Source organism: Melospiza melodia, chromosome 11 (genome assembly GCF_035770615.1).
Source record: "Melospiza melodia melodia isolate bMelMel2 chromosome 11, bMelMel2.pri, whole genome shotgun sequence".
NCBI lineage: Eukaryota > Metazoa > Chordata > Aves > Passeriformes > Passerellidae > Melospiza > Melospiza melodia.
Window position 1 is genome coordinate 28884977 of NC_086204.1, and position 26292 is coordinate 28911268.

Consider the following 26292-nt stretch of genomic DNA (forward strand, 5'->3'; position numbering starts at 1 on the left):
TTCCCTCTTTTTATTTTTTGTCTTTTCATTTTTTTTTCTCCTCTTTTTTTTTTTTTTTTTTTTTTTTTTTGCCTTTTCCGCCGAAGTTGGCGGCGCCCCGCGGGGACGGGGCCGCTGGCGGGGCCGGAGCCTCGGAAACCTCCGGATTTAGCACCCAAAAAAAAAAAAAAAAAAAAAAGGGGTGGGGGGAGGGCAGAAGAAGAAAGAAAGAAAAAAAGCTTTTTTATTTAAAAAAATCCCATGTTTAAAAAATTATTTATTTTTTTAAAGCGTGCTTAGCAAAACGCTGAGTTGGGAAAAACGAGGATAACTTGCGCGCCCACCCGTTTAGCGCTCAAATATTCTGGGGTGGGGGAAGGTGATTTCGCTCTACTCGTATTTTTTTTGGAAGGGAGGGGTGTCCGTGGCTGCGGAGGGGCTGCACTTGACCGTGGCCCCTGCCTAGAGGGCGCAACCAGCCGTCCCGCGGCCAAAAGTCTCCCGAAGGGCGCCAAAAGTTACTTAAAAGATAATGCTGGAAACCGCAAAAGGCTGGGAACGGTGCGGCACGGACGAGCGGGGGACACAACCCACTCCCCCTCCACCTCCGAAATAAGCGGCAGCGCGAGGGGATTTTTCCTCCTTTTCCCCTATAGATGGATTTTTTTTTTTCCCTGCGTGTGTCGCCGTCGTCGCCCTCCCCCCCCCCCCAAAAAAAATAAAAGCCTGTGACTACGCGCAGGGACGCGGGGGTCACCTAAAGTGCCTCCGGCATCAGTGGAAAACGCTATTCCCAGGCGGAAAGGGGGGGACACACCAGCCGGGACACCCTCCGAGTCCCCAGGAGCGGGCTGGAGAGCATCCAAACCCCAAACCCAAACGTTGCCGGTGCCAAGACAATGCGCTCCAGAAGTGTCAGGAGGCGCGGGGGTATTTTTAATTTTAAGCGCTTCACTTTTAGATTTCATAAGTAAGAAAGAGGGGGGAGTGCGATGTGCCGATGAATTTATGTGTTGCTATTTTTTAGAAGAAAATTTTTATTTTTTTTAAAGTGGAATAAGCACCCTTGATTCTAAAGCGCTTGATTTAAAATGACAAGTGCCAAAAGGGATGGGGAAAGTTGTGGAAGGCAACGCCGCTTCCCCCAGCGCCCCCCGCCCCATCCCTCCATGGTCAAGGGCCGAGCGGAGCCGCAGCCCCCGGGAAGAGCAAAATTAAAAAATAAATAAATAAATAAATAACAATTATAACAGAAAAATACACAACCCCCCCCCCCCCCCCCCTCCCGCTTCGTAAAAAGAGGCAAACTTTGAGCCGAGCCCTGCTCGCCTCTCGGCTCCGCGGCTGGCCGCGCTGCGGGGCGGCGGGGCGGAGGGAGGCGGCGGCGCCGCAGCCCCCTCCCCGCCCCTCCCCGCCCCCGCGGGCGGGCGGCGCGGGGCGCGGGGCGGGCGGTGCGCGGCGCAGAGCGGAGGGGCGCGGAGCGGAGCGGAGGGGCGCGGAGCGGGGGCGGCGGAGGGGCGCGCAGCGAGCGCTATGCCTTTAACGGCGCGCGGGGCAGGCATGCCGAGCGCGTAGTGCGGGAAAGTCGAGGCGGGGTTAAAGTTCAGCTCATGGAGCGGCTCCGCGCTGGCTGCAGTTTGGCAGAGTTGGAAATGTGAAAGCAAGAAGCAGGCTCGGGGCTCCCCCTCCTCTCCTCTCTCTCTCTCTTTTTTCCCCTCCTCTCTCTCCCTCTCCCTCTGTCTCTCTCCCCCTCTCTCTCTCCCTCTCTCCCCGCACACGCACACCTCCAAACCGCAGCCCCCCGCAGCAGTCATGTATTCTCCGCTCTGTCTCACCCAGGTAAGCGGCCGCCGGGGCGCGGTGGGGCCGGCGCTGCGGGGGTGCGCGGCCGTGCGCGCCGGGGAAGGGGCACCACCGCCGCTCGCCGAAACTAACTTTGTTGCCTTTCGCTCGCATGCCCCCCCCTCCACCCCCTTCCCGCACGGCCATTTGTGTCGGCACATGGCTAATGGCGCCTACTTATTAATGCTTTAATTAACGGGGGGGGCCGCGCGGGCGCGGTGCTGCGGGACGACCCGCACGGCCCCGCCGTGCTTGGTCATCCGCGATCGATGCCGCCGATGCCGCCGCCCGCGCCGGAGCGCCTCGCACCGCCCCGCACCGCGGCCCCGGGGCAGCGCCGGAGCCGCTGCGCCGCTCCCCGCCCCGGGCACGGCGCGGCCCGCACCCCCCGGCACCGCGCTCGGGGCTCCGCGGGAGCGGCCCCGCCGGCTCCGCGCCCCCCCGGCGCCCCGGGCGCCGAGAGAGGGACCGTCCCCCGCACCTGGGCTCGCTCCCGCGGCGCGGCGCGGTGCAGCCGCCCCCGCGCAGAGCGCCCTCCGCACCCGCGGAGGCCGCCCCAGCCGGGGGACCGTGCGCGCGTCCCCCCGCACGGACACCCGCAAACTTGTCCCGCGTGTGTCGCGCGTCCCCCCCGCCGCCCTCCCGCCCGCGGATCGGGCCCCGCGGCGCTCGGCGCAACTTTTGCGCGCTCCGCTCGCGGCGGGACGGGGCTGCGCGGGGAGCGGAGGCGGGGGCGTCGCTCCGCGGTACCCCCCGGTTGCGCGGCCGCGGAACCCCCGGCCCCCCTTTTCCCCGCGCGCTGCTGCAGGACGCTGAATTACACCCCTTCAATTAGCAGGATATAATGGTTTAACGAGGAAATGCTTTGTGGCGGACTCAAACCCCAGATTATTTCCTCCTGCAGGAGATTTTGACTACATTATTCTTATTAATTTAATTGGAATATTTTTTTTCTCCCGGTGAGAAAGCCTCTCCGGGCTCTTTCCGTCGAGAAAAAGGCAAGGAATTGCAGGGAGAGGGGCGGCAGCTTCCCAGGCAGCCCGAAGAGCTCTGAAAGTTTCGTCCCCTTCTCCAGTCGCGGTCCCCTCTCCTTCTCCAGCCTGCCCCAAATTTTGGGGTGCTGGCGAGAAAACACCAGGCCGGCGGGGGCACGAAACTCCAAACCGTACACTTGCTCAAAAGGCAGGAGCAAAATGCGAGCAGCGGGAGTTTGCAGAGGATGGGATGCAGCAACTCCGGGCTGTGCCTGGGCAAAGTTTGTGCCTTTAATTCAACTCTGAGCAATACCTGGTTTTTGTCAGCGCAGCGGCTGCGGGAGGGACCCCCGGACACTCCGTGCAGGGCCCGCAGCGCCGACGCTCCTGGCATCTCCACGTGGGGCTCCTGGGGCTCTCTAGGCCCAGTCGCATTTTAAGGAGAGAAAATAAATCCATGGGCTGGTTGCTCCCTGGCCCAGTCGTGTGTCCTGTCCCCGTCGTCCCCCCCCACACACCCCCCCAGCTTTTTTTTTTTTTTTTTTTTTTTTTACATTTATCAAAAGAAAAGCAGAAAGCCAGGCATGTGCTTTGACTCCGTTAGGAAAATCTGGCATTCTTGCTGCACGTTTGGAAAAGTAATAGGAGGATTAGAGGCCTCCTGACAAACTCTTCCCTCCGAAGGATCAATTAGGTGATTCTGTCATTTTTCCATAGAAAAAAGGGGGCGAGCCCTGAGCTATTGCAAGTAATTTCCTATTTTATCGTTTCAAGAGCTTTTATTGATACAAGTTTTAGGAAGGATTTTTTTTCTTTTTCTCTCTTTTTTTTTTTTTTTTTGGTCAAGTTTTAGTTCAGATTTAAAGGGAAGCTCTTGAAAGTGGGTTAGAAAAGGAAAACAAACAAAAATGCTGGTTCTGAGCATATTTATCCAAGCCCTGGAACCAAAATGGCACAAGCATTTTGTGTCATCTGTCAGGAAAAATCCAAACATCGTTCCATTTACATATCTGCTGAGGAGCTAGGAAATAGTTGGGGAACATATGCACGTCTCCTCATAGATTTACAAGCAAATGGATTGTAAAAATATTAGCAAGGGTCGCTGTAGTTGGCTTAATTTCAAAAAGATCTGCAGAAATACATTGTTTCAAAGCCTCCTTTGCAGGATTACATTATCGAAGGCGCCTTTGGGTTGGCGTTGGGGTTCTTTGTCGTAGGGTTTTTGTTTTGTTTTTTCTAACACCTTTTTGGAGATCAGAGGAGAATTTTGGGATAAACAGTACAGAACTGTGCAGCCCAAATTTTAGGTGCTGCTTAGAGCCAGGCAGGCTCTTCTCGGAAGAGCTGTATCCTCAAACTTCGGAGAGGAGTGCAATAAAGAAAACCCCTAACTTTTTATTATTGCTTTGCCAGCTTTCTGGTGTCTTTTATTTTTAGGTAACCCATCCAGCACTGAGGGGGGAAAGCAAACAGCTTTATCAAATACTTTCAAAGTTTCCCTTCCAGCTAACTTGTGGAAAGGGAAAGATCATTGCCTTTTCTACCAGTTCCTTAAAACCCTGCTATTTTGCAGCGAGGCTGCAGACAAGTTGCACATCTGTTAGCACACTTGCACTGACACGTTTCCAAAACTTTTGGGGTTTTTTGAGGGGGCTGTAGCACCACTGAAATAAAAAATTGTATTGTGCAGAAGCTGCTCCCCCTCCCCGTGCCCGCGTCCAGCCCAGTTCTGTTTGATCAGTCCTGGCTGCTTTTATTTCCACTTGGACTTTGCTAATACCTCAGCGCCGAGATTGAAGCGGTGCGATTTTCCGGAGCAGCGTGTTTACCAAGACACTTTGAAAGTTGGTCTGTTTATGAGTCGTTAACCTTTTCTCCTCATACACCATTTTGAAAAGACACATTAGGGTGTAATAGGGACGTGCACACCTCGTGCCTGAGCAGCAGTGCTTCTCGTTTACTTCAGCCACAGACCCTGACTTTGCACCAAAAAGCATCTTGGTTTTTTCCCCCCCTCCCTTTAAAGTGGTTTAGTGTTTTTTTTTAAAAGGTTTTCTTTTTGGGTGTTGTTTTTACCTCCCCTTTCAGGTTCACATCGTAGAAATCAGCTTTAGCGCAGGTTAAAGCAACTCTCTCTTGGATGTTATCCAACGCCGAGCCAAAAAAGTCCCGAGCACATGAGATCAGGCAGGACAAAGCGCTGCTTAAAGCAGAAAAGTTAAAATATTTCAGGATGTACCAAGACGTGTTTGGAAAGTGGGAAGGCTGGAAGCGCTGCCCTGGCTCGCTGTGGGCTGTCGAGCCTCTTTGCTCTGTGTACCTTCACAGATAAACTTCCACTTGACAAAAGGCCTTTTTTCCTTGACTCTCCCTGAGCGGGGAAAGGGAAGGACAGGAGGGATCAGGAGGGAGGGTTTATTATTTTTAATAGCTTGTAGAGACCTGTAGTTTTTATATTTTTCTCCTTTTTCCCCCCTGCCTCCCCCCTCCGTGAGAGCTGTGTCTGGTGGGTGAGAGCAGCTCCATGTGCTGGGATTGTGCCTCCTCTCACTTTTTGAATCTGCCGACTGCAAACTCGCAGCAATCTTTTTTTTCTTTTTTTTAAACTTTATTGTAATTTGAAACTATCATCTTTTCCCATAGAGAAGGGAAAAAAAAAAGAGGAATGTGCCAATCACTGGAGTGATTTATTTTATTTTACCTGCTTTTATTTTAATAATCATTCATAGTACTTTGATTGCTGCCGCTCTGCTCTAGTGAAATATATTGTGCTGCTAGGAAAGTTTTTAACGGTCTGTGTTTAAAGTAAAAATAAATGCAATGGTGCTACCTATAGATTTAAGTATCTACAATTCTGGGGCCACTCAGAATAAGTGCAATGAAAGCTTTTGGGGAGTCAGCAGAAGGTCTTGAATTATGACCGGAATTTGCTGCTGGATATTTCTACTATTGATTTCTCAGTTTTTCATAATTTCTGAAAAGAACAATGCAAATTAAAACAAAGTGTTGAAAGGAAGTAAGATGTCTGTTTTAATAACCATATTTGCATGACCCACAATGATTTGAGTTGAAAATGTACTCCATGGGATAATTAAAGAAAAAAAAGTTAGTTTGCTAATCTGAAAAATCCCCGATGTTTCCTTGCACAGGGGTAGGTAGAGGGTGGCTTTTCCCATGCTGGGGAAAATGTTGCAGGGATTACTTTATTTTTCCCTCCTGGAGGGCCCAATCCTGAGAAAAGGAGGAACTGGAAGCAGGGACATCCCCAGCACGCAGCGCTGGATCAGGCCCCATAGGCTAGATAGGTTTTTATGTGCAGCCTGGAGTTGGGTCATTCATTTATTCAGAGAAAAAACAAGAAGCATGGCCCCCGTATATTATAATATGTTTTGATCTCTTTGGCTGATTTATGTAATATTTAGTGAGGAGAAAAAAAAAAATTAAAAAAGAAAAATCAAGGGGTCTTCTCGCCTTTTTTTTAGCGTCAGCATAATTTTAATTGAGATTTTTTTTTTGTGCCAGGGGAGAGGGGTGATCTTTAACTCCTCGTTACACAAAGCAAGCAGTGTCTCTGGATGGCCAAACTAACTTTCCGAGTAGGACATTTCTTTTAAAATATTTGAAAATCTGACACAATTAATAATTCTTTGCGTATTTGCACAAGTTGTGCTACAGTTTTCTGTTACCGCATTTTTCAATTTTTCCTGGTTTTTTGGGGATTTTTTTTTTTTGTTTTATAGGAAAGCTCAGAGTTTGACTATCCCTAATATGCCCAGATAGCAAGTGTTTTAGTTGGTTTTTTTTTACTAAATAGAAACAAAAATATTTAAAAAAAAGATAAATTGCAAGGCTTGCTTTTTCTAGGGTTTTAGTGTTGGTTATGATTGCGCTCGCCGGATAAATCGACCGCAGTACTTCTCACTCCTTTCACTGTTTAGGAACCAGAGTGAAAACCACCCTTCATTGTAATTGTATATACAGCTATAGTGGCATTTTACTATTCTGCCGGCTGCTATTTCCAAATATATCTTCGGGAAAGTTTTACTATACTTTAGACTTCCCCATACAAACATTGATTGGCATCCAAATGTTTAGGATTTGCCAAATTGGCGGGCAAACGCTGGCTACACCGCAAGCAGCGGGGTCAGGGAGAGAGCAAAGGGAGATATGCGCTCTGCAAGTGGACTTGCAAAGGAGTTTTTGGATTTTAACTCATTCTGCCCTTTTTTTTTTTTTTTTTTTTTTTTAAAAAAAAAAGGTTTGGGGACTGGGGAAAGGGCACCAGCATTGCACCATCTCCATCTGGGTGCTTGGTTGAAGTTGGACCCTGTTTTTGGGAGGCGGGAGCAGAGGTTTCGGGTTGGCGCAAAAGGGAAGCGGGGATGCGGCGCTGGTGGGTTCGGGGTCCATCAGCGAGGGGTCCCACGGCCCTTAAAATTTATCAGCACCCTCTTAATTCTCACCATCCTGCAAAAGCCCTCTTTTTGGAAGCTCTTTCTTGATGGTTTCGGTGACATCAACCCTTCTTTGTAACTTTTTTCAGGATGAATTTCATCCCTTCATCGAAGCACTTCTGCCTCACGTCCGAGCGTTTGCGTACACGTGGTTCAACCTGCAAGCCCGAAAAAGAAAATACTTCAAAAAACATGAAAAACGCATGTCTAAAGAGGAAGAGAGAGCCGTGAAGGACGAACTGCTAAGTGAAAAACCCGAGGTAAAGCAAAAATGGGCATCCAGACTTCTGGCAAAACTCCGGAAAGATATCAGGCCTGAATTTCGGGAGGATTTTGTTCTCACAGTCACAGGAAAAAAGCCTCCGTGTTGCGTTCTTTCCAATCCAGACCAGAAGGGCAAGATGAGAAGAATTGACTGCCTTCGCCAGGCAGATAAGGTCTGGAGGTTGGACCTTGTTATGGTGATTTTATTTAAAGGTATTCCGCTCGAAAGTACTGATGGCGAGCGCCTTGTAAAGTCCCCACAGTGCTCTAACCCCGGGCTGTGCGTACAGCCCCACCATATAGGAGTTTCTGTTAAGGAACTCGATTTATATTTGGCATACTTTGTGCACGCAGCAGGTAAGTGCCTTTCTCTACCACCTTCTCCAACTTTTCGGTTATCTCCGTGCCGGGTGCCGTGCCCGTGCGGCGGCTGCGTGAGCTGGGGAGGGAGCTGGGGATGCCGGTTATCGCTCTCCCGGGGTGGCGAGGAGGGTGCCAAAATTCCCCCCCTCACTTTTGTTTTTTCTTTTTTTTTTAATGGGGTTTTTAAGGTGCAGCCACGTAAAAGTGGCTCGTGTTTTCCACGGTTAACAGCATTTCGGGCATCCTTCACAGGTGTTACCCTAAATGTTGTCCTAAGCGGGCTCGCAGCCGGACGCAGCTTCCTTTATCCTAATTTTGGGGGAATAGATTTTAATTTAATTTTTTTTTTAAATAAAATTTGCGAATGTTATGCACAAAGTTGTCCAGGAGGTGCCTGAGGCCTGTGGGTCAGGAGTACCAGGTATCCTCACCTCACAGAGATTAGATGGGGAATGTAAACCCTGCAGGATTGGAGGGAAAAGAGAAGACAGTCCCTTGATAGCAAACCTAGTCATCAAGTGTGAGTGGGCATGAAACAAACCTCTGGGTAACCCTAGGGGGAAAAGGAGACATTTAAACCCCTCAAAAGATCATGATTTATACACCTAAAAGCTAAGCAGGTCTCAAAAAAATTCCTGATTTGACAATATTGTGCTTATGAGGAGGGGCTGAGATGTTTTAACATGTGATGAAAATCTTCAGATCCCAGACTACAACACGAAGTATGCTCTGCCTGCAGCGTGACTCGGCGTGCTCAGAGGATGTGTAGTATGTTGACTGGGTAGAATAATATGCTATTGTAGTTCTCCTGTGTGATTGTAGCGCAGAAAAATGTGTGTGTGTGAAGTGCAATGCCCCGAATTTCATCTATGGGATGTGTGGGTCCTTCAGCATATCCTGACTTGTAAGTTGAGGGGCTGGACTGGCTGGAAAAACAGAGAAGCAGGGGAGAGAGGAATCATATTAGTAGAAACCACTTCTGTATAAATATTTATCGGTAAGAAAACCAAGCAAATTACAGCCCAGGGAGCCTGCATTTCCCATGCCAACTTCTTTCAGAGGGTCTTGCAGAAAGTTTTGGCTTCCCCAAAGTTTTTCTGCGCTGAGTCCCTGCCATGGTTGTTGTGTTAGGCAATGTCGCCGCTGGGATTTTACAGATATGATCCTTGTTCGGAAATAACTTTTGAGTATCCTCATGGTATTTCCTACAGATAAGCTGCGGCATTTACTTTGCACTTCGGTGTGAGGTGGTAAATCATACTGTACATTTATGGTGAAAGGGAAGTAGGCAAATATTGAGGCAAATTATTTATTTACTCTGCGCTTTATTATGGCCACTGTGAAGGAAGCGTTATGGATAAATGGCTAACTGAAGGGAGCTTGGCGCTGGGGCATTTCAGGTCACCTCCTATTCCACCACCAACCCCAAGGGGACCATGGACTCACATCCCTTTTGTCTGCCTCAGTTTCCTCCTCCACATGTTGGAGTGGGTTGATAAATTTAAAATGCTTTGATATCCAAATAGAAGCTATAAATGTCTATTTACTGATCTACAGCACGCAGGTTTTTATTATTTGGATTTATATATAGTGTGATGCGGTAAATACTGATCCATATTGTATTTCCCAGGCCCTCTGTGGAGCGCACAAATCGTTGAGAGAATCCAACGGTCTTGGCTTGGCTTGCATGTAGGGTCGCAGAAATGTAGGATGGGGAGAAAAAGACCCAACCCAGGGGTGGGAGTATTTCGGGGAGCTTCAAGGGATCTCTCCTGTTATAACAGTCAGGCAATAGACGTTATGAAAGTTCAATATTGCGATTAGGGATATACCATCTTATCGGCACGCCAGTGGTAAACAGTAGCCTTGATAGCGAACTGTTATTTATTCCTGCCATGATCATCAACAGGCAGCGATCACACCGATTGTCCTTCGGATTCGGTGTTTGCCGCGGAAACTCGGCGCGAGCCCTTGGCGCGGTTTTTTGGGGTTAGATTTGGGGATTTGTGTGAGCAGCCGCGCGCCCGTGCAGAGCGCACCGCGCCGTGTTTTTGGCCGTTGTTTGCTGATTGCACGCATTGCATTGTGCTCTCGATGCAGGAGTGTGTGCTGGCGTATTCCTGCTAAACCTCAGCGGGGAGGGGGACAAGATGTTTTTTGGAAGGTGGCACAGTGTGGTCGCTGTCTATGTGGCTTCACAGAGGTGTACCGAAAGCCTTGCGTAGAGCTACCTCTTTTTCTTCCCCCCTTTTTTCCCGTTCTTTTCCCCCCTCCGATGTATCCCAGCAGTCTTTGTTACACCTGAACATTGGCCAAGTTGACAGCCATTGGTTCCCGCAGACCCGCAGTAATGGCAGCTTGTGCCGGGTGCGCAACAGGAAAATTACAAAAGAAAAAAATATTAAGGGTCCTTTGTCTCCAACTCCATCAGACCTCGGTCTCCAAATGTATGGACCACGTATTTATAAGGAGGAAGTCGCCAGCGCAAATATTAGGTAGGCTGGTCAACTTACATATAGTGGATTTGACAAGCATCTGCTATAGTACAGAAGATTTGTAAACACCAAACAATGTTTTTACCTCCTTAAAAGTTTTGAGAAGTTGCCAGTATTGGCAGGAGGCACAGACTCCGAAACGTGCTTGAAGATACGTGCCAAAACCATTGTGACCTTTTCACCCATAGTGTTCGCTTCTCTTTTTCTTGTGGGTTTTTTTTTCCCCCCACTTTTCGTCTTCTTTTCTTGGGGGGAGTATTCTGTTCCAAGATGCCCTTATTCGAGATGACTTCGGCAGCAAGATGTCCCTTTCCTTCTAAACATGTAGGATAATTATTGCTTTGAATCCACGCTTTTCCTTCAGTAGGCACTATCATCTGTAAGGGAACACATGTGCACAGATTTAAATAGTGCTTCTTACAAAGCTACTGAAATCAATTATTCTCTTTAAGAACTGGCTAGAAAGAGAAAACAAAAATATGCAAATAGGCAAACTACATGTAATTTTCATTAAAAGGATAAAAAAAAGAAATTATAAAAAAAAAAAAAGAAAAGGAAGATCGGTGCTTTGTGAATTAGAGGTTGACCAAAAAATGTATTGAAATCTAGAGTATTGCTCTCAGTTTGCAGTTTCTAATCTGCTTAACTAAAAGCAGGCGGCATTTTCATACCCTGAACTTGGGTTTGCTTTTTAGTTTTCACTTATTCTGCTCTTGTATCAAATGACAAGTTGGAAACCATTGTGGCAAACCGTTTTCTTTGTGGGAGTCGAACAGTAAAGCTAATTTATGACCGGTCCTTTACCAGATGATCTGTATCAGAATCTACAATATACTAGGCACGTGGCAAGGTCACAATTTAAGTTGTTAAGGTCACAACCTTAGCCACCAGGCATTTGACCTTTTAGATAAAGTTAACCTTTGTTCATTAGTAGGCACTCAACCGAGAACTTTCTGGAGTTTTTTACTGCTTTGGAGTTCCTCCTGCTAATGTGGTCAGATTGGGGAATAGAATCGCAATAGAAGTAGTTAAATTTTCTGAGAGGTCACAGTTTTTAGAGACTTCTCCAGTGGCCGAAGCGGGATGGTGGGCCAGGAGGCGATGCTGCAATGTCTGGTTTATTTTTTTGGCCGGCCATCGTTATGCGCTTCGGGCGAGAATTAAACTCGCGAGGTGTTTGTGGCAGAGAAAATCTTTTAATCTTTCAGAAGGACGTTTAAAAATCCCAAATATCAGAAAAAATCTGGGGCTAGGTTTTATTTACGTAAGCTCATTTTTCTGTTAGCGTTTAGACTCGAAGGCAGCGAAGGTGCCAGAACTCAGCCTTATTTTTGTGACTGAAAATTTACTTAACTTCTAGATGTGCTCTGTGGCTAATTGCTGGGCAGTGGTATATAGCACACGACCTTGAACTTTAAGCTCGACCCATTTTATGTTCCCGTCAACCGACTTAAAATATTCTCCTTGGACGACCATAAAGAAGCATCGATGGGAACAACCCAAAGATGGGTTAATGCAGAAGCCCTCTCGTACCCGTGGAGGTTTCGGGGGGTCCGAGAGGTACCCGAGGCTTTGCGCTGTAATCTTTTAGTACAATTGGTATTGATTGTTGCTGCATTAATCCTGTTAATAGCCGCAGCCGGGCCGGGTGTCGCAGGAGTGGCAGAGGTGTCCTGACAATGCCGTACGTCACTGAAAGAGCTGTCGCAGCGCCTTGAACTCCTGATCGCTGCTCTGCTAAAGTGGAGCGTTCGACGGTGGAAACTATTGCTGGCTCATACAGAAACACACACCATATTGTTTACTTAATTATGCCACAGCGAAGGCTCATTTTTAATTATTTAGCTGACTTTCTCGCTCTGCTCTGATACCACATTTATTATTTAATTTGAAATCAAAAGGGCTTGCGCTCCTGTTAGTTTTTGATGCGTTTTACTTTTGTTTTGGCTACGTTATTGTCATTCCATCGTATGGTAATCCAGATAGCCGTGATATGCAGATTGGCCAGATGGTCATGTTAACAGATTGAGAACCTACTTCCCACTGCTAAAGAGCAGGTGTAAGATCAGTGGGCTTTTTTTTTTTTCTTCTTCTTCTTTCCTCCCAAGTTTCAACCGAAATGCTCTTTAGACAGATCATAATGGTAGCTAAAAAGGGGCACATTTCAAATGGTGTTTGTTCTGTGGAGATAATGCGTAACGTATATGTCCTTTTTACGCCTATCTGAAGACTTTTAAAGCATCCATGACATTCCTTCCACCTATAATGCTTTGAAAAACCTAATTCCAGCTCATGGCTGTTCCAGTATATATCCAAAACAGTCCTTAAAGTTTTTTTCTGCAGACAGATTGCATTTACTCTTACCAGAAAACCACTTCAGGCAGCTTCGCAGCAGGTATCTCACACGTGTTCCCTGCACAGGGCTCCCAATGCATGTGCAGGAGAACCTGAGCAGATCAACGGTCAGCTGAGATTTTAGTATTTGTGGGCTGATAGAGTTGTTCTTCTGCTCCATTATTTTTTGCCAAAGTGAGACATCTGTAGCTTTAAAGAAAAAAAAGTGACACTAAGACATCTCACAGTATTTCTGCCCTCGAGGAATAAAGGGAAAGGCAGATTTTGTGTTGTTTTAGCATTACAAAAAGTACCCATAAAAAGTCAGTGGTGGGAGCCTGGGTCTCTGTCTCAGTCAGGAGAGGTGAGGAGAGGACAACCGCAACTCCTCAACACCCCAAATTTCACACGCACCCACCTATCGTGGGCATGCATGGGACACGGCGACCTACACACCCCGCGTGGCACAGAGAGATATCCCCACCTTTGGATGATCTCCTCTTAGGGGAGCAGGACTGGCTGCTCGCTGCAGCCACGAGCAGGGTGGGAGCTGACAGAAGCAGGATTTAGGTGGGACAACTGCTCTCCCTGTGCGGGTGTAACTGAGCCGGTGAGTATCCGTGATAATTCAGATACTAACTGGTGCGGCACTCGGGACGGCCTGCTCTATCACGAACCCCTGGCAGGAGTTCAGTCATGTGGTTTAGCTTTTCCCTTTCTCCAACAACAACAACAGCAACAACAAATAAACACGGGATAAAGGCGTATTTCATATGCCCAGGATGTTTTCCAGGTGATGGGTTTGCGCAGTAAAAGGGTGTGTTATTTCCATGCCTCCTTGCTTCGAGGTGCAAAAGCAGGAGAAGTCTGTAAGAAAGTTGCCCAATGCTTCTGGCTTTTCTACAAGCAACTGCGCTTTTATATTTCCCTTCTTTTCCACCCAATGATGAATAGCATTAATTTAGATCTATTTAAGGCGAGTGTGGGAGAAACCACAATCTTTGTTGTGGTCACTGCTGTACACAGCGGGGCTGAATGTTTCTCTTGGTTGAGGCCTCAAAGCTGAATCTGGAGAACCCAAAACATCGTGTCAGCTTTTCAAACCCTTCAAAGAGACAGTGGAATCCTAATTGTTCATAAAACCCGCTATTTATTATTACAATTATGTATTTTCTCCCCGTTCGCATGTAAAGGAAAGGGCATCCCTTGCTTTCTGTGCCCTGAGCTTCTTCACAGCTCCTCCTCCTCCTCCCCCTGATGCTTCTGGTTCAGGCACTGGTGAGGTTTTTACAACCAGCAAACAAATTCCAACCCGCTGCTCCAAAACGCCTCAACCCCTCCCCAAAAGCCTGCACTTTTCTGCACATGTGGGACCCTCCAGGCCTCAGGGACTGTCCCCAGCAAAATAAATTTGGGGCATCCTCACTGGGAGCCATGGATCTGACTCTGCCCCTGCTCCTCTCCTCCAGACAAGGGCTGGAGCTGATGATTAAATTACAGGCTGTAAATTCAGGGGAAATTATTTTAGCCTCCTAACAGCAGCCAACCCGGACATTTCCTCATGCCAGTGAGGGCTTGTGGTAGATAAGCCTTGTTGGTGGACTAAAATTCATTTTAATCGCTTTGGTTTTCCCATTCATGTGGCGCAACCGCATCTCCGGTTGTTGTTAATTCTCTCCTGCATTATGGGAGCCACCAAAAACTGTGACTGAAATGAACACCTGGGTCGTGGTGCCTCAGATGTGTGGGGCAGTTTTAAACCAGCAAGTTCATCTGGGGCTTGCAGCATTTTATCCCAAATTGCAAGGGCAGCACCTGGACAAACGCATCGTCACAGTGTGATTAATTTCAAAGAGAAAACAAAGTATTGATGTATATTAAGTGTTTCTAGCCACCATTGCCCCATGTCCCTACCCCAGGGGTGGATGTAAGACGCCTGAGCTCAGCCCTGTGTGTGGCACCATCATTTAGGGATGTAGGAGCAGGATGTGGCACGTAGAGCGGGTGGATTTGGGCTGGATTTGTGGCCGCTGCCTGTAAAGCACACGAGGGCCTCCATTTTGTGTGCCAGGCTCTCACGTGCGAGTCAAAATGGAGAGCGGCGCGGTTGAGTTCGGCCTAGAGCGGAGCGTGTGGGCTCGTGGGGCCCGCCATCTCGGTGTCACCGCGGAGCACCCAGACCCACAGAGAGACCCAGGTGGGGTATCTTGGGCTTGTGCCTCCATTCGCTCCTCCTGAAGGGTGTTGATCTTTTCTCCATTAATATCCACCCTTCCAATCCGAGCGCTGTCCCGGTGTCACGGCGTGAAGGCCCCGGGGAGTCGTTCCTCCTTCCCGCTGGTATCGGCACCTCAGTGCCATTAGATCAGTGAGATAAAATCAAGATGGGTTTAATGACAAGCTCTTCTGAAAGTTTCCTGGACTTTATTGTTCACAACTTGGACCTGAGTCGGGTTATTTACACATGAGGATTAAAAAGCTGCAAACAACTGTGTGATTTTTAGGGGCTGAAAGTAATTAGCATATGTGGGTAGGAGGATACACGGCCTGTCTGCGTTCCTTTAAAATATAAATCACAGTTATTTAATTATGCTTGGAGAGGGCAGATTTAAGGATATACTGCAAAATGCATTACCTATTATACCAACACGATAATCTTATTAACCTTGCTTTCTACTTTTTAATTTTATTGTGCACCCTGTACAACTCTTATGATATCAAAAATAATTACTTGGAGAATACATGATGTCAGAGGTCCAATATGACATTTATCTTCACAGTGAGGAGACGGCTCCCTTGTGCATTGCATCGCAGCTCGGGAGGCACTTGGCAGGTCCACACCGGGGGGAAGGAGGCAGGGATGGGTGTCATCAGCTGCTCTTTAATGCACACAAGTGTGTTTGCAGATTTGTGTTGTAACCGAGGGATGGCTTGACCAAACTTGAGGTGATTCAGCATCCTCAGGCCTCCTAAATTATGTTTTACTTGCTCATGCCATACAGCTCCCCTAGGTGAGCCAATATTTCAGGGCGGCTCCATGTATTCAGCCCCAATCCCAATTGGATCTCCTATTAAACCCTAAATTCTCCATCCCATGCCTCCTTTGTTTTTTTTTTTTTTTTTCAAATCCATCTCTCCTAATGTTTAAGATGTGTTGATATTTCCCCCTTTATTTTGGGAGGGAATGGGTGAGGGTGGGGGGAAACAAATGCCATAATAATATCCCTTTTCAGAAGAATATAGTTTAATTTTGTGTGTGCGTGCAGCAGCTGCCATTGGCAAGCTGTCGTCTTTGTTGCCATGGGCTTTTTTTTTTGGCAATCGTGCCAGAACATGATTGGATGTTTCAGCATGTTCATGTTTTGGGGTAAGATATATCTGTAGTAAAACAAAAAATTACCGTGGGGTTGGTAGATATCCAAAGTGGGGTTATTTGGCCAGGTGAACAGGCTGTGCTGGTGAGTGTGGTACCTGGTGTTGTTTGGTCAATGAGAGAAAACTTGCTGGTGCTCTGGATTTTTGTGCAATGTAAAAACATGGTTTAAAAGCATCACAGAAGGGTGTATCACTGAGGTCTCCTCCAGCAGGACACCCTCAGGGTGCAGTGGGAAGGTCCTGGTGTTACGTGAGGGGACTGCTAAGTGGGTTTCTCCTTCCCATCTCACCTGGGGCATGGGGAGGTTGTGTCCATCCCCAGCTCTTGCTGTGACTATGGGGAGCTGGATGGTGGCACAGAGAGGTGCCCAGAGGGGTGGAACACACCTTCCACAGGTGTAAAACCAGCATGGCATCCACCCATTAGAGCTGCAGGTGACAGCATATCCTCCAGACTGCCACCATGTCACCAAGCCCTTGGCCACAGAGAGGTAGCCAGTGTTGTTTCTGCTCCTTGGTTTAATCCATTTGTCATATCCATGGTATGGCCATAGCATTGGTATCTAAACAAACTCTTAAACCTGTTCTGCACTGTCCTCTGTGCTGTGCATCTCTGGTCTAATCCCAGCCACTGTCACCTCACTTTCAATACAGTTGGACTTGGTTTTCTTAAAGATTTTTTCCAACCCAAAGGATTCCATCATTGTAAGTAGCCCACAATGGGAAGGCAGGAGTGCTCTTCAGCCCAGGAAATCCACCATACATGGATTGTTAGGTTGCAAAATGCATTTACACACTTGTGAGGAGTATTTCATGGGGAGGCATCTCCTTACAGCTAAACTCTGGAAAGCCCCTGGCAAGGGGGAAGTTTTCGGCTCTGTGCACAGTCTGCCGAAGGCTTCAGGAGAAACAAGGGGTGAAGAGCTAAATGAAAAGTGTTGGGACAGCCTCTTTCATGCTGTGTTTTTCTGCATCTACCACTTTAATCTTGTGCATGAGGGACAGATAATGAGCTGCCTGAGCTTTGTAATAAACATTGGGTCTGGTTAAATCACCATTTTTGTGTTTAAAATACCTTGTAATGCACTGAACGAACAGGGATGCACTCCTGTAAAGGTATCAAAAGACAAGTTAGATAGTTGCTACATTTATTGTCAAGATAAACACTCACTTTGAAGATTTTAAAGCAAAAATACATTGTCAAACAGATTTCATCCTAAGGGTATTCACTTGAAATTTGTCTGATCTTTTTACCCAATAAGGTTTTAATTTGATATAGAACAAAACGGCCAAGTCCCTGAGTGATGCTGGAAACATAGGGTAAAATTTAAATTTAATTCAGGTTTGGTTGTTTTTGTTTTTTCCTTTTGAGGCCAAGTAGTTTCAAGTAAATCAGAAGAATGAATTCTTTGTATTGGGATGCTTTTCTCAAGCCCAGCTATTGTTGGGATGCTTTTAGGGAGGATAGCCACTGCAATGCTTTTATTGTGTGGTGATGAGGACTTTTCCTGATGCCACAAGGACTTCATTAAAAATAGCCAGCAAACCTGTTTATGTTCGGGTTTTGTGTTAAAAAGAGAAAAGTAGTTGTTGCTTATCTAAAAAGCAAGCCCTGCATAATTTCATGTGAAAGTTTCACAAGCAGTTTGCCTGGCTGGGGCAGCACCAGCCTCGGTAGCAGCCAAACCCTTGCGGCGGGCGGAGGTTGGGTATTTCTGGAAAAGTTGGGAAAAACACACAGCAATCAGTTGAGAGTGGGATTTTTGTGGTCAGGATATTTTTTTTTTATTTTTCTTAGAAAAGGATATCACCTACAACAGTTCTGATTTAGATTCTTCCCCGGCAGATGCCTTTACAAGCACCCAGCCACGGAGCTCAGGGCCATTTGGGGGTGCACACTTGTGTTTTAGAAGTGCATCTTCAAGGTGTCTGTTCTTTCTAACCTAGATATATGAGTGTGATTTCTAGGCAAAATAATGTGTTCGACTCCCACTTTAAACAGGGACATTGTTTCTTTTTCAGTCAAAAGCTGGAGGGCAAAATCATGGTGAGAACTGAGCAGACCAGTTGTTTTCCATGTGCGTGGTCTTTAGTAATAAACTCTCCCCTAGAAGACTGAGGTGTGTCTCACAGGGAGCAGCCCCAGGGTGTGAAGCTCTCTGTCTGGGGGATGAGGATGGTATGAGCAGTGTCCCTGTCCCGTCCCCAGGCTGGGTTACCTGCTGTGCTCCTGTACAGTGCAGAAGGAGGGACTGTTTGTGTGCTCCTATCTCCTTGCAGCCTGCTGAAGTTCGCTGTGGACATGGCCCTGGACAAAAGCAAATATAGAGAGTTTTCATTCCTGAATGTCCTGTTGGTAGGGTAGGTTTCCATGAGATGGGTCACTATGGAATTGTTGCTTTTCTCCCCATTCCTGGCTGGATCTCTTCCCAGTTTTGCCTTTTGCAAGCGGCTTTGTTTGCCCAGGCTTGGGGCTGAGTTACCTTGGCTGCACGGCGCCTTCATCATGGGTTTTATGCATTTCTTCCCAATTTGGGGCTCTGGCAATTCTGGGATGGCCAAAGGGAAGGCAGGAGCACCCAAGATGCAAAGTCAGGTTACACAGGGCATTTGGAAAGAGTTAAATGAGTCGGAGTTTGAAAAGCGAATGGGACATTTCTGTCCACACAGTTCCAAAATACAGGGCAGTGATGTCATGGAGCTGATAAATGGACTTAGAAAGACTCAAAAAGCTTTCTCTGGTTGCAGAAGCAGTATTTAATATTAATAATATTTCCTCATTAAAAAGGGTGAGGGATTTCTCAGGCAGTCTTGCTCATGTGCGTGGGTTTTTTTAGCAAGTGTTGTCTACCTTAGCAACTTCTCCAGGGAACTTTCCAGCTCTGTGCTGGGGCTACTGGCACAGTTTGAGGACGGGTCAGTGGCCATGGAAGCTTTTAACATTTTAATTGCCTTCCTCCACTGATTGTGACGATGACCTGTTTGTTTGGCTTATATCTCTTTTTCATATTTTTTAAAAAAAGGGCGGAAAAAAAGAAAACAAAGGAAGTACAGTGCTGTGCACAGAACAGTTATTAAAAACAGTTGGGAAGCATATAAAAGGTACTGTTTGTGTGAGAAACGGGACAGCTGTGATGGTCTATTGGGAAAGTGTGTACAGATGGTGGTAGGGAGGGGAATGATGACTACATGGCTGATAAATGAAATACAAAAAGCATTAAATTGGTGATCTTTTTAAAGAGTACACTTTTGGTGAGCATTTTTGGTGCATCATTAGGGCTCTTTGTCTGCCTCTTATTTCGCCAGGAAGTGCGACTATCGCCGCACATTTGTGCTTCTGATTTTGTTTACAAATAAGGAGCCTGTTTAATAAACCACATACCATGGAATTATTAAAGAAGATAATTAAGCACACGGGTTTTTTCCTACATTGGGAATGGACATGGGATCGTCCTATAAAGGCCTGACAATACCACAAATGCAGTTGGGCTCAAATTAGTGCGGTAACACGTGAGATTTCCTGGAGCCTAAACAAATTTCTTTGTTTTGCAAGAAGTGGGACTGACGGCGTGGCCGGGTTCAGGAACGGAGGTTTTGGCATTTCGAAACCATGGAAGGCAAAGCACTTGACATTTTGCCTTAATTTTATGTTATCTTACAATCCCAAAGGTGTTGGCACCCAGTGATGAGTGCCCAGCCATGGTACCTGGGAGTTCCTGAGGCTCCCAGGGGATGCAGGAACTCTCTTTTGGAGTAGGCAATAAAGGGAAGAGGGATAGAGGAAGAGTTGGCGGTAAAATTTTTCCCTGTAGTTCTTAGGAGAGAGATCATCGTCTTCCCATCCTTAGAGCTTTATCCCATACCTTATGAAGCTTGTTTATAAAGGGCTGATGGACATTAAGGCAATATCTCTATTTCTGCACACTGCTGTAGAGATGGCCACTCAAATGCTGCAAACCTCGACAAGGAGAGTTTTTAAACTAACAGGCAAAATAATCCCCCTCCTCCCAGCATCTCGTCCAGTTTCCAGCTGAAATAATTCCCGGTTTCCCTTCGCCTTCCCTCTCACCCACCCGTTGCTTCGTGTTCCTGCTCATTGTTTCTGGGTGCCATCAACAGATGAAAGCATTTTCCTTAATAATAAATAGTCTTTGGTAACGCCGTGCTTTCCATGACCCAGACGGGTGTCCGGCCGCCCCATGAGCCCCGGCCATGTCATTGTCCCTCCCTCAGGGGACACAGAGCAGCGGCAACCTCAGATCCGCGTCTCGGGTGCTTGAAGTGCTGCGAAAAGGGAGTTCACCAAACCTCCGTAACCAGAACCAGCTCACGTGGAATTTTTCCAGGTTTTTTTCGTTGATTGCAGGTTTATTGATGGTCTGAATTTTCTTGATTTACAAACCTTCCAAAACTTCAACATGCCACTTTGGGGATTATTTCTTCTCCTGACACAGTATCACAAACTCCTCTTGTTACCGGATTTGATGAACGACATGTTTCACTGTGCTGCCTTTGGGCCAAGCCAATATTCTTCTGCATTTTCTTGAAATGTAGAAAAAAGGAAAGATTTTAAAAAGGTTTAATGTGAAGAAAATGTATGACAACTTGATAGATTGCTTGGGACTTCAGTGTAGTAATTGTATAAAGTAGGTTGCAATTTTTTTTTACAGATGCAATATATTACAAAGAACAATAGACAAAGAGACGTAAAGCGCAGGGATGGAGAGACCATCTTGGCCAACCTCTGCAAATTTGTTCCAAATTTCAGTTATTCAATATCAGAAAAACATGTTCATTGCAGTAACACTGTACGTTTTCTTGGCTGCTCGAATCTTGAGTCATTTAAGGGTTTTTTGTACACCTTGACGTAAATACACTTCATCTCTTTTACCAAGAACACACTCTACTGCTTTTGCAGGACACAGTGGAGGGATGATTTTGAAATATCCAGACACGTATTAAATGCCTGGATTTAGAGATGATTCCTTCCAATAAATGTGTTATTTTTTATCAGTGAGAATGTATGGTCTCCTAGAGCTTCACTAAGTAGACAATCCAAGAGGTCTCCGAAGAGCTGCACTGGTGGGTACCCAGAGGCAACAGAAACAAGCAGCTGTTCAAGATGCTGCTGTGGTGCCTCTTGGTGATACTGGTCCAAGTTTATTAGTCTTGGCCTTGCAACCTCATCAGCTGCAGATGCAAAGAAGAAATGTGGAGGTATCTCTCCTCCTTTGCCGCAGTGCAGAACGTGTACTGTACAAGGTGTCTGCTTAACCTCCCAACAGAAAGCCAGATTTCTCTGCCATCTTGCACAAGAGTGGTTTAACCCACCATCCCTGAGAGCAGAATTAGGCTCTGAGCTGTTGGGACAGGTTCTGGATCTCCTCTCTCCAGAGCCTCTTCGGATCGGCCGAGTGCGGAATCCACTCCCTGTTATTCAGCGGCTGTTTCAGTCTCTCCTTCAGGATGTGCTGCCAGCCACGAGGAGAGGGCAGTGACAAAATATCTGGGGTCCCTGGATACTGCCCAAACTTTGAAAGAAAAGGTTAATTCTTCCTGAAGCAGTGATTTGTGTCTTTGATTAGTTACTAATTTTGCACTCACTAAAATAATTCTCTAATAGTCAGAGTTGATGGGAGAGCCCAGCTACATTGTAGGGCTGTGATTTAAAACTTATGTTTCCAAACTTTTCTATTTTTCTTTTGCTGTAGGGGTCTTGGTCTTGCTCAGCGCAGAGGACCCTCAGCTCCATATGAGATCAGGTAGAGCCCAGCCCCAGAGCCAGAGCCCTGTCCCTGACCAGGGAGAGTGATGCTACTCCCATCAGCAGACTACAGGAAGGCAACTATTAAGAGTAGAAAGCTATTAAGCAGTCAGGTTTTTATTATGCTTTAGTGTTTTGTTTAAGTCTGTTCTTAATTGGTTGATTAATGTAAGCTAAGTCCTTTTCTCCCCCACCATCTCTACAGATGGCAAATGGTAGGTCCCAACTGTCATTGTGCGCAAAAAAGGTTATGGTTCAAAGTCAGAGATCCAGAGATACCACGATAATCAATCATAGGAACTTGTCTCGCTGTGCCCAGCCAGGCAAAAGTTAGGCTTGGTAGGAACATTCCCTCCAAACTCATCTGGAGGAATTGCTTTGCACTTTTATTTTGGGAGGGGGACAAGTTGCTGCAAAGTTTTCGCGGCTGGATCCGGGGAGTTTCAATAAATCCTGGCAGAGCTGCGGCGCCAGCGCGCATGGCCGGGGCTTTTCTTCTCCTCGGCATCCTTCTCCTTGGCAGGGGCTCTATGGAAGCAGGAGGTGCAGCCCGTGAACCTCACTGCTAAAAAATGAGTCCAGCAGAAATAAGACCAGGATGTCTGCTTCAGAGAATTGCTGCCTTCAAATACATATCTTTGAAACGTTTTTCTTTTTTTAATCTAAGAGGATGATTTATTAAGGCTAACTTCCTTCTCAGGATGAAGCATAGAATTATGTTTCTGGTATCGATCTCTAAAGAGGATTTGCATTTTATTCATACTATAAAAGTGCTTTTAATGGAGACATCGCGGTAATTGAATTTATACTGTGTGTAACTATCGAAGTATCTTTTTAATTATTTTATGTTATGTAATACAATAACTAAATCTAAAGCCTGTGAAAGGGGATGGCTGTACTCTGTCCTTAAGAGTAACATATATAGCTTTTAATATTCTAACGGTGGAATGCAGTTAAGGACATTCTTTATTTGAGGGAAAAAAAAAGAGGGGGGGGAAGAGAGAGAGAGAGAGAGGAGAAAGATTTCATTACATTCAGCACAGTATGAGACTAAGTCAAAGTAGTTTTGCTAATTAAATTCAATTGCTATCCATTAGACCAATGGAATGAGATGAATCTACCATATAGCTGACACAGCACAGGTATGCAATTTGGCTAAATGGCCATTCCGGAGCTGCAGCATGCCTTCCTGCGCTCGCTCGCGTTTCCAGGCTCACCATTCCCGCGCGGAGCGGAGCCGAGCAGCCCTGACACCTCTCGGGGAGCGCGGCCACGTGTTGGGATACGCAGGCCCAGCGCCCGACCGCTCGCTGCCGAGCACTTCAGCATGTGCTGGAGCGAGCTCATAATGTCCAAAGGCGATGGGGAGGTGGGTGGAGGGTTTTGTTCTGGGTTCATTCTTGGATGTTTTCCTTTTCTTTCCCTCCTTGTGTTGCATAGAGCCCTCCAGCAGCTGCTGAGAGAGCAAGTCTGAGTTACCAAAACGAAAGGCAGCGAGCAGGGTATGTGTGCCGGCGTTTTGGCAAGTTGTACTACTTGGGGAGATCTTGTATGTCAGACAGAGAAGTCTCCTACCCCAGTGAAATGACAAGAATACCTCTCAAGCATTGGCGGAGGCAAAATTTTGACAGCCAGCAAGGCTGTGATGCTGCTGAGTGCACAGATTTACACTTCCTGCCAAGATTAAAACGGGCTAAACCCAAAAAGGGTATTAAGGATTGTCACTTTAGGAAGAAATAACGCCTTAGTGTAACGTGTGGAGGCGATCGGCCTTCCAATAGTTTTATTTCCTGAGATCGTGCAAGTTCACGTGTAATGGTTGGTGTCATTGGGCCAGGACTGGCAGGACACAAAAATAAAAAATAAACTCGTAAGACAACTGGGATGAAGAATTTTCCACCTCCTCTTCTTGGATGCTGGCGCTCAAGTTCCAGCTTTGCTCTCGCTGGAGCAAATCTCGGAAAAGTCTGGGGAGTTCGGTGTGAACGAAGCCTCTGAACTTTGCTTTCTGCTTCTGATTAACCGCTGTGGCGTATTTTCCTTCCAGCTATATTTAGTGAAAGAAAAAAAATTGCCAAGTTTGGCTGAAAAAAGGCCCGGCAGAAAGCTGGTCATTTAAGCCTCTCTTTGCTGTACGGTATCCTTAAACTTCCTTCCGACGGTATCCTTAAACTTCCTTCCGAGTGCAACCGGTGATGCTTTTTATGATCAATCTTTCGAGTCGGGGTATTTGCTCAATAGAATCCAGACAAATAAATGTGAAGAAAAGCATCCTGCTTTAAAAGAAGGAAACAATTAAACCTCCTACTTTGTTATTTACAGTAACTACCTTTTTTTACCAATTGTCGGAGTTCGAATGGAAGTAGCAGTGTGAAGAGGGAAATGTGGGAACTTTCATTTGTCGAGACTTTGCATTTCTTCTGCTTTATAGCCATCAGAAAAGAGATTGTTGTGCATTCTATTAAATACTGCCAGTATGATTAATTTAAAGGGTTACATTTTATTGAACCCTGGTGTAGATGTTCTTTGTCAACTCACATTCACTGCTAGTTAGAGTGTGTGTCGCATTTATCAAAACTTTCTGGAGCCCCTCTCACCTCATTAGCATGTGAATCTCTATTGAGCAGTTAATGTCCGTTACAGCGAGAGTGCTCAATTCTTGTTTTCAATAAGCCAGTTGTAAAATGTCAGACTGTCACTTACAATATAAAAAAGCAAAAATGATGGTATTTGTAAAAATGTTATCACCTCATAAAAACAAATTGTAAAGACATGAAAGTGATCTTGGTATGCTTTGCTTTCAGAAGTGAGTTAGTACAGCTGCTTTAAATACCAGTTGTCTGGATTCCCACACTTTCCTACCAATGGAGAGGTTTACACAAGCATAATTTAAGTTACAATTACCCTAATTAACATCTCATTTGCATAAATTGTTGAAGTCAAAACAACAAAGAATTGCTTAAGAAGCTTAACCCTATTTGTCCAAAATAAAGAGATGAGTTTTCACTTTGCAATCAAAATTGGCAGGTTCATTATGTCGGAGCTGGAATACAAACTGAAGTTATACTATTAATTAATACTTTACATTTTTATGATTGGGCTGTGCTTCTCCTATTTACAAGGTGTGAGATTTCAAAACATCCCACTGTTGCTGTCAGAGGTGCAGAGCTGTCAGGTGGGGAGTTCCTGGAGTTTTTCTGGAATTAGTAAACCCTGGCTATGTCCCCCTCATCCCTCTCCTTTGCACAAGCAAGAAAAACCTTGGCTTAGTCTGCTCTGGCTGGGAGGAAGCATCCAACATGGGCTGAAAATGCTCATCCTGAATTGTGGAGTGTGTCAAGAGGCCAAATGACAGCAGTGACAACAGCAATAATGAGCACAGACCCTCTGTCCCTACCGTGGCTGAGCTGACTAGTCCACCTGGGTCCTTCCAAGTGTTTCCAAACTTTCTGAGGCTACTGCAAATTTTGGCTGTTAGCTTAGAATACAGAAATGCAGAGAGAGAGCTGCAAAATAAACTTTAGATGCTGGTATTTTCGTAAAAACATAACTAGCCTTCCAGTTGTGGTCTTGGGGTGTGACTTTAGAGAAGCTTCTGCTGCTTGTAGGTGAGTCTTGGTCCTGCCTTCTGATCCATGTCCTTTGAACATCCAGCTCCTGTTCAATGCCTGCAGCAGGCAGAGTGTATGAACGAGGCTTGGCCAAAGTTGATGAAGGCAAGGAAAATTTTTCTCTTGGACGGTTGCTACCCTGTGTAGGTTAAAGCTGTTCCACTGGCTTTTTCTATATCTATTCACTGTCTACTACAAAAAATTATATCTGTTCCTCTGCCATTGATAGGGGCGGTCAGTGCTGTGATGCTGAGGGGTTTGAGCAGGGTGGGATGTGGGGAAGCTGGTTAGCCTGTGGGGATGGAGGGTGGCACGGGGTTTGGATGGGCTGTCAGGTGCCCGTGTGCTGGTGCTAATGAAAGCGTTCCCAGTCGCCGGGGCCATATTTTTCTTTCCTGTATTATCTTGTTGCAGCTTCATTAGCTAAGTCAGAGTGAATGTGCATTAGCCCAATAAAACCCTTCCTGCAGGCCTGTGATTTAGCATCCCCTCCCAGCAATGCCCTCTGGATGGAGATTATCCGCCGGCGTCTGCAAGGAGGTGCCGATCAATTGAGCTGTGCCAGAGCCCTGCCTTGAGCTCAGGTTTAACTCGAGGCTGAACCTGTACCAGAAAGCTTTGCAAAGCAAAGACCCCAGTGAACTTGTAATTGTAAACCAGCTGAACCAAAGAGGAATCTCGCCTCGTGGTTTTGCATATTCCTTTTTAAAGATTGTGTTATAATTGAGCGGTTGACTTTCGTGTGGCGCTCTCCTTTATGAGCCAGTGATTACACAGTGTAGGGCGCTTACGCTCTGAACATGAATGAATCTGCCAGTTCTACTACAGTACTCTTTA

General features: G+C 46.3%; 1 protein-coding gene across 12 annotated transcripts in view; it reads left to right on the forward strand.

The window, feature by feature from the left end:
- The first annotated feature begins 1496 nt into the window (after positions 1-1496).
- NFIA (nuclear factor I A) overlaps positions 1497-26292 on the forward strand; it is a 248614-nt gene continuing 223818 nt past the window's right edge. For 3 of the 12 annotated variants that reach the window (XM_063166222.1, XM_063166229.1, XM_063166230.1), the window contains exons 1-2: positions 1499-1818; positions 7339-7870. In XM_063166222.1, the coding sequence (XP_063022292.1) occupies positions 1792-1818; positions 7339-7870 (559 nt within the window). In that variant the 5' untranslated portion in view covers positions 1499-1791. Of the gene's footprint in view, positions 1819-7338; positions 7871-26292 lie in introns of all 12 variants that reach the window. The other 9 variants (XM_063166226.1, XM_063166231.1, XM_063166234.1 and 6 more) reach the window with 5 other exon arrangements.